Below are 8,781 nucleotides of genomic sequence, written 5' to 3'. Positions count from 1 at the left end.
GTCCCCATCAATCTTCTTACTCTCCCATCTTTTTCTTTCTCTCATTATCTCTCTTATTCCCCTCATACCCAGGAAATCATCTGATTGATGTCGTTGTACATGCGTAAATATTTTTCACTTGCCAACCAAAAATTCACGCATCATCATACCTTTTTCTGTGAATATGTTAACCTCAATACAAGACTTTCAAAATCAGGCCCTTCGCATCTAAAACAAGGCATAGGCGGCGGAAGCGGGGGGGGGGGGGACGTGTCCCCCCCTAAATTTTAGGTGAGGGGACGGTCCCCCCCTAAACAATTTTTTGATAACCTTTTTTTTTGTCAATTTTTTTTCCTGCGTTCCCCCTAAATTCACGTGGACCCCCTTGAAACGTGTGTTGTCCCCCCTAAAATTTAGGTTGATGACCATTTTTTTTGCTTGTCAAAAATTTTTGGTTAGCAACTCATAAAAAAACCTTTTTGGGGGGCGCTTGTCCAATTTTTAACTGTGTCCATCCCAAAATTTCAGGTGGACATCCCCTAAATTTTTTGTCTTCCGCCGCCAATGCAACAAGGTACAATAATTGAAGGGACCCGGGGACCCCCTCTCTTATGTATAAACTCCCTGTGCACTTCTCAAATGTCCTGCTCAATCTGTGATAAAAGGGAAGAGACTAAAACTATTCTCTTTTCTTTTAATTTATAGGTTCTATGGAACTAAAAGAAACACGCTCAGAGACAGACAGGCACACAGCAAAACTGTGGTGTTAACCGGTGTCCATAGAGGACCACACCAGTTATTTTACACCGGTGTTAAATGGGTGGTGTTAGTTTAACACCTATAGGTGTTATTACAACACCTATGGTTGTTACATTTACACTCTTTGGTATTATGTTTAATATCTAGGGTGTTATTTTAAAACCTCAGGGTGTGGTCCTCTATTAACACCAATAGGTGTCAGTTTTAACACCACAGATTTTACAGTGCATAAGAGAGGAAGAAAGAATGGAGTGAACAAGTGAGGAGAGAGAGAGAGAGATAATGGAAAAAGGAAAGATAAATATAAAGAAGATAAATGATGATAAAGAGAAGAAAAAACAGAATAATAATAAGAAGTGTGAAGAAAAGAAGAAGGAGAAGAGGAGGTTGAAGGAGAATTAGTAATATTTTAAGGAAGAAGAAATACAACTCTAGAAGGCGTATAAAGAAAGGGGAAACCAGAAAAGAAATCAAAGAAAAAGGAAAGAAAGAAGAAAATGAGGAAGAATTGAAAAAAAAACCGAAAGAAAACCAGCTAAAAGGGAAAAACGATCATTTCATATAAAAAATACACACTAATGCGTAACTCGAACAGAAGAGATGTGTAAAATCAAATATAAACTTTATTATATTTTGAAAGCAAAGCTGAAAAACGCAGATCATCCATGTTTGACAATCGTGAGATGGATATATACATATATCAAAATAATCCTTGAAAATTCGAGACCCCAAAATAGACTAAAATCATAACCATGTAAAGAAACATACACATGGCTTCACATTAAAATAGCTATAAAAAGGAACTTGATTTCCCAACATTCTTTCAAAATAAAGATTAGGATTTACTGTTTATTCCAAGCATTACTTATTGGAAGCAGACTTTAATGAAAATATGTCTTGATTTTATTGAAACAGCAGATATACAAAGTTATACGATCATGTTTTTACTCAAGAAAAGTTGCTAAATGTACAGAACACTTACCTAGAGGTATACAGGTTAATCATGTTAAGAGAACTTGCTTACATTGTATGACACTTATATGACAATGATTATCTTCACAATATAAAAAAAAACAGTTGTAGAACCCAATACCGAATTAATTATAAGAACTTCAAGTATTTCTAAAGATATATTTTTTCTGATAGCCGTGTACATAATGGCAAGATATTCTTTATATGCATGAAAAACTGTTATGCATGTGCTTTTCATACTGTTACCAACTTATTTTAAAAACTCCTTGTATAATTACCGTCACTGATTATTATTGGAGGTTTCAGGAGCGACTATCGACTTTTCCTGGAGGTTATATGAAAAAAAAAAACGAAATAAACAAGACATTTTAAAGCCCAGTTATTGAGGGGCAAATACATTATGAAACACTGAATAACAAATTATGTGGAATGGTAAATAAACTAAAATCTGAACTGTCTGTGTATAATGATCGAGGAAAAGAATATTAGGCGCAAAAAGGAAGAGTCTCTTCAGACAGGCCTACATAATTTATATTTGATTATATTTTTTATTCTAATACGCTTGTAAATAAATCAAATGATCATGAGGTATAACTGCTTTTCCCTGTTACTCCTACACAAAGAGGTAGACTTTTCTCTATAATGACGACTTGGGAGAAGCATGTGCCTTGTGGCGAAATTTGTGCAATAAATCATGTACTGTACGAACAACGGGTAAATTTACTGTGGTGATTCAGTTCATTTTCATGACCGTGTTCATACTCGAAATATTTAATCTGTCAATACTCACGGTCATTGCGTGGCCGTGTGTGCATTTCTGCAGATATTTCGGTAAGACTATACTCGGGGAAAGCATTATATTGCGCACTATTAAAAAGTAGTATAGCCACTTCAAGAACGATAATGAATCTTAAATTACAGAGGTCCATAACGCTGTTTGCTATATGAACCTTACAGTAATTGTTTAAACAATTTAAACAACTGTTTAAATCTTAAGCAACAAAGCTTAATTTACAATATCTAATTTCCAATGAATTAAACATGATTGTTAAAACGGTTAAACAAATACTGAAGGTTCATATAGTAAACAGCGTTGTATAAGATCTTAAACAGCATTTTTACTGTGTACGTTACTTGTATGATACACACCCATTACACCTATAGCTTCAAAATCATAGGTTCAGCAGAATTTAACTATAAGACCTTTTGAAGTGGGAAATGGAAAAGAATCAATCTATAGGCCCTATGTATAGACAAAAAATGAGGTAGTGAGAGATAAGAGAGAAAGGAACGATGAAAATAGAGGTATATATAAACGTAATACCTTTACAAAGTTAGCCAATGAATGTAGCCACATTCATGCCAAAATATTTTGTTCAAATCTGTTTCGTTGAAAAGTTAAAGGAAGCAACTTGTTTAGTCATGTTTAAATGGGTGCACGAGTTCAGTTTCAAGTCAGGGAGTATTTCATAAAAGGATTTATCTGATGTTTTTATCCGACAAAGTCTATTTTATCCGACAGTTACCATAGGAACTGTCCTTCTCAGCTGAAACTGTTTGCTGGAAACAAATGGGGAGCTACTTGTTTTGTTATGTTTAAATGGGTGTACGAGTTTAGTTTCGAGTCTTTGGACAGTTACCATAGGAACTGCGCTTCTCATCTCAACTGTTTCGTTGAAAAATTATGGGGAGCTACTTGTTTTGTTATGTTTAAATGGGTGTACGAGTTTCGTTTCAAGTCTTTGCAGTATTTCATGAAAGGTTTGTCGGATGCCTTATCCGACAAAGTCTATTTTATCCGACATATACTTTAGAAATTGCCCTTCTCAGCCAATCAAACTCAAGGAAAGTTTTCAGATCCAGGGACGCGTTTCAGAAAGAATTGCAATCAAAAGCAACTCAATCAATCAACCGGAAATCAATCAGAACTTGATTTTTTTGGCCAATCAGACGAGTGCACTTACGATTAGCGCTTGAGTTGCGATTAATCACAATTCTTTCAGGAACAGGCCCCTGACAATCAAATGACAAAATTAATTTTGATGAAACGATTCACTATTTTTTTTTTGAAGATTTTTTTAGTAATCTTCGCCGACAGATGATATAAACTGAAAATCCTTGCATCTGATTGACTCTGCGCAAAACTTGGTTGGGTAAATCAGAAGAGGAGTAGTGTGTCAATAGCCTTACGGTCTCCCATGCCGCTATTAATGCATCAACCAATCAGCAAGAAGCATTTTGCATGATGTCTACATCCTGGCAGGCCATTGGCTCATATACAATCAGAGCTCGAATTTGATTGGCTGATCAAGAGTTGCAATGAAAACACACATCCAATCACAAGTGAGGTAAAAACAAAATGGACGAAAGCTGAAAGAGGTAAACCAGTGGCGGACTCATCAGATCAATAAAAAAAGGTGAAATTAAAGCAAAGAAAATGGAATTATATATATACATGATTTTTTTTCCAATAAATAATTAACAAAAAGGTGGGTTTATTTCTGCAGCTGAAATTCAGAAGGGGGAAATGATTGCATTAAATAAAGAAATCCGCGCTACCAGTTATATCAAGTTAAAAATAATATCATTATCATCGCCTGGTAATCACATTTGGTCGGGTTAATGTAGGAATGTCAAAATCTTGGTAGTGACGTCATTTCTACTGCACGCACAGCATGCATACGCGAGCTAAATTACTCGCTATAGTCGCGGCGAAAACTGAATAACGCGGTTGCGTCCCTCCTAGGAAAGTTACCAAAAAGAAAATCGTGATAAATGCGGGGAAATAGAGGCTGCTGGTTATGTATCTGTTAGCGCGAATCAATAGACATTGTGAAGAGAGTTTACTGTCTATTTCAATGTAAATCTGTTCATATTTGTTACAATAATAACATATCAAATTTTTTTTTTCATTTGGGTTCTGTTTTGATTCGCTTATGACCGCCGCTGAAAGGCACATTCTGGGCTTGAGATGGAGCGGGTCTAGTACTATTTGAGGTTGACAAATCTAGAGCTTGCGATTGGTTGACTGGCGGTGACGTCGTGCTCTGAGATGCAATGGAGGCTTGTGATTGGCTCGTGGATTCCGACACGGGGTTTGGCGTGGCGTTCGGTGGGGCACTTAGCGGGACGCTTGGTGTGGCGTTTGGTGGTTGGTTTGGCGGGACGTCTGATGAGGCGTCGGGTGATGTCGTTGAGGGTACCGTGAGTGGATACCCATACGGTACAGGCTCAAAACGCCCGACAACTCGCATTGTTCGGTAGATAGGAACAAATCGGTAGTACGGTGAATGATGGAGGTAACATGGATTACCCATGTGGGGAAAGTTAGAGAGACGATGGCCGGAAACGGCTGGAGGATTGTGTACTTGACACGACGTAGACACCGAGGTACTCTGAACGGGTGTAACTTGCGTGCAAGGGTGAGCCGTGGAAGCTGAGGTCGGGAGGGTCATGTGCAAAGGAGATGATGTTTTTGCTGTAGATGCCGGTAAACCGGGAATAGGAAGACGTGGATGCATTGGTGATGCACCGACAATGTGGGAAGCAGCTGCATAGAACTGACCATTTAGAGTGGCTACTAGAGGGGACGATTGTCCAGTCGTGCTCGCGGACGGCCCGGCTTGAGATGGTGGCAGAAATGTGTGATCATTCCGTCCCGATGGTTGAGGATTATTCCCGGGAAACGGTGCAATGTTCCGAAACGGCAACGGTTCCTGTTGTGGTGGTACCGTGTGCAAAGACCGATGAATCCCGGAAACTCCCGATGGGTTGCGATCAAGTACGTTCCGAAGTGCCGAAAATGGGGCAATTAACTGAGAACCCGCCTGACCGGGTTGAACAATGGGTGATGTCGGCACTTGTGACGCCCCTGATGCGGTGGGTGCCGGGAAGTGGTGCGCTCTACCGGGAAGTGTTGCGGTCCCTGGGTGCGAATAGGTAGTCCGCACCCTTTGCCGACATGCGGTGAGATACTGCCGAAGCCTCTTTCGGAAATCTTCGAAAAGAATCGTACCGTGTTCGGGCACTCGATGTAAGAATCCTTCCCGTTTCATAAGGCACAATCCCATTCCGTTCATTTGAAAGTCTGACTTGTTCACTTCGAAGGCATATTTTGCTGCTACCGCCTCGACCCAGCTTCCTACATGCAGTGAGGTCCATTTCCGAGGATCTGCGAAATACAATAAAAAGAAGTATACATTAAACGATCAAGACAATAAGAACTATAGCACGTGACATGTACATGTTGTTAAACGGTTATCTTGGTATGTTTTTTTTAATGATATATGTATATTAAGTTTTCATCAAATGGTAGTCAAGTGGATAAGCCAACAACTTGAGAGATACCAAATCACGTTAATCACCTTATATTATCGGTGACATTTCCTGTTGATCAACATGAACAATGACTAAAGGATCAGTTCCTATAATTATTATTATGAAGAATATTCTAAGAGTAGTCTTTGATTTGATCGTTTTCATCTTGCATGTTACATCTAAACCTTCGTGCATGACCAGTTCAATTTTGGAAGGGACGAATCATGATCTACTCGCAAATGCAACCCAGAGCAAACCCACCGGGGGGGGGGGGTACTTCCATTGACGAGTTGATCAATTCAAGATAGTGCACGTTACGTACGTAACGTAATAAGGGTGTCAAAAAACGTAAATAATGGAAAAATTGTATATATTTCGCCCGGAAAACTACGTCTTTACGGTCCAATTTGCGAGGGGATAAAAACACCAAAATACTTTTAAAAGGATGTACTTTTTGCCCTAACACTACGTGTTTAGGGAACGATTTGAGCGAGGTGTGTGGGGTGGTAATGTAATAAACCCAATGGCCCGTATTCTGAAGTCGGGTTTAAGTTAAACTCAAATTTAAAGTTGTGGATTAAGTATGGGAAGCCAAAATTATCAATTATTTTTTATTAAGTTGTGTTTCTTATGTTTGCTGTGCTCTTTCCTGATTCATCGATGGTGAAGCCAATAATCCTTTTATACTTCCTAGACAATTATGAATGATTTGAGAGCCAAATGGGCTGAAGTATGGTGTCTCTACTGTTAGTGATTTATGTAAAAATTGGCTCGCCATACTTAAACCACAACTTTAAACCTGAGTTTAAGTTAAACCCGACTTCAGAATACGGGCCAATGAAAGTAAAGGCATAGATGACGTCCGTGATCACGTCCGTGACATATAACAATTAGAATATCGCTGTACTTGTTTAGGGGGGGGGGTCAATTCAGAGAATACCTGTCAAGGTTACCGTCTTGTTTCCATGACTTGCTAAGGGGAGCATTTTCAGAACATGGAAAAAAAATGGTTTATGGTGCTTTTCGAAACCCCATAGTCACCATGGTATTCACTAGTCAATGGAAGTGCCAACCACCCCCCCCCCCTCGGGGCAGCAAACGCAACGTTGGCTTCGGAAAAATACATGTAAGCAATGTCATTTAGTCCCTTTCGTTTTATATTGCAGGGGTTATTCAATGATAATTAAGAAGCTTATGATGGTAGTTTCCACCGGCTTATTTTCCCTATGCCAATCAGATGCAAGGACTTCCAGTAGCTTATAACATCTGTCAGTGAAACCGATGACAAAGGTCTTAACGGATCGCTTCTAAATGCTCTGTAACAGGAATGCTTGCCATCAATCACTAAATCTGAATGACCAATCAAGATCATCGTTGCATGTGCAATTTGTGCAGAACAGCGTCGAAGAACCAATCAGAGGGATTGTTTCACATTAGCCTTGCAATTCATCGTAAGCTTCATTCTCACCTGGCGGTATGTTTGAAAGATTGAGGCGAGGGGAAGACGGGGATTTCGACGACTTCGGCGGTGATTTCGAAGGCGACATCAAGGATGACCTCGGTGGTGTCCTGGCATCATCGGTGTCATTGCTACTAGGTGATAAGTGATTTCTTGTGACACCATCTCCATCTTTGACATTCATCCATTTTTCCATCTGTAGCAGAAAATATATATACCAATTAGGATTGAACATTTATGAACATTTTGAGAGCAAAATGGAATGATACTGACTTTTTCAATTCTACATGACAATTTAAAAAATGTTTTCAAAGAAAGATTGCGTGAAGTTAAAAAATATTGCAGGGTATTTTGACTATTAAACAGGGACAAGGAAAACATGATAATTATGTTTGGAGACTAATGTGGTTGTATGCGTTGCAGGCGCTGGGGGCTACAGATTCGTGGTAAAGGGGAAAATCGTAGAGCACGCACTACACAGGGTCATTACAAAAAAGCATAAAACAGACCATTTATTACTCTGCAATTTGTAGCAATTATTTCGTCAAATCATTGAAGTCATTCCGTCGGCCATGATAACCTACTCAGGCATGTTTTTTTATGTTTATGTTGTTTTATAAGAATAAGAAGTCACTGATCGGGGAAAATGTGAAGATAATTTTGGGCCCCGTCCCCTATTGACGAAAGTCGGATCCGCCCTTGTGACACATACACACGCATCGGAAAAAATGATGCCCCCCTGAAAAAGCAAGGACCCCCGAGTGCCCCCCAGGAAAAAAAATCCTAGCGACGCCACTGACGGTTTCACATTTGTTTATAAAAAAATGCAGATCTTTTATAGCTATCATTAATTTGCAGTGTAAATGACAAGGACAAATACAAACAATCACTATATCTCATTAAACAAAATCATTGAAGTCATTCTAGCAGCCATGACAATTCATCCAGGTGTAAAAAATCTTGACACTATCATGGTCATGCCCATTGGTGAATATGACAGACCGCTGATTTTATTGCTTTAGTTGGCAATGCCAATGTCAAGGTCAAATATATATTGTCTAGTTCTATTATTTTCACGTCAACATACACACACAAAGTGGTTTGGCACGCCTTTTGTCCACACTAAATAATGTTGACGGACGCGTATTTCTTTCGTTTTTTTTCTGTCTAGCCCGATCTAACCCGGGTGTTTTTTTTTCAGCATAACAGTAAGCAAGCAAGCAAGCAAGCAATCCCTCTTTGCTTCGGTTTTAAGTTTTATTATAGAAGGATAAGAAGACAGAAGTCGTCACTGC

The 8,781-nt window shown here is 39.1% G+C and overlaps 1 protein-coding gene across 3 annotated transcripts in view; it reads right to left on the bottom strand.

Annotated features, from left to right (window-relative positions):
• Positions 1-1,343: 1,343 nt before the first annotated feature.
• The window catches only part of LOC121421615 (proline-rich protein 36-like), a 29,391-nt gene continuing 21,953 nt past the window's right edge, over positions 1,344-8,781 (bottom strand). For all 3 annotated transcript variants that reach the window (XM_041616374.1, XM_041616375.1, XM_041616376.1), the window contains exons 2-3: positions 7,496-7,682; positions 1,344-5,881 (exon numbers count right to left, since the gene is read on the bottom strand). In XM_041616374.1, the coding sequence (XP_041472308.1) occupies positions 4,620-5,881; positions 7,496-7,682 (1,449 nt within the window). In that variant the 3' untranslated portion in view covers positions 1,344-4,619. The remainder of the gene's footprint in view (positions 5,882-7,495; positions 7,683-8,781) is intronic.

Source organism: Lytechinus variegatus, chromosome 9, assembly GCF_018143015.1.
Source record: "Lytechinus variegatus isolate NC3 chromosome 9, Lvar_3.0, whole genome shotgun sequence".
In the NCBI taxonomy this organism is placed as follows: Eukaryota; Metazoa; Echinodermata; class Echinoidea; order Temnopleuroida; family Toxopneustidae; genus Lytechinus; species Lytechinus variegatus.
The sequence above is the reverse complement of the archived record's forward strand: the minus strand, read 5'-3'. Positions and strand labels throughout refer to the sequence as shown.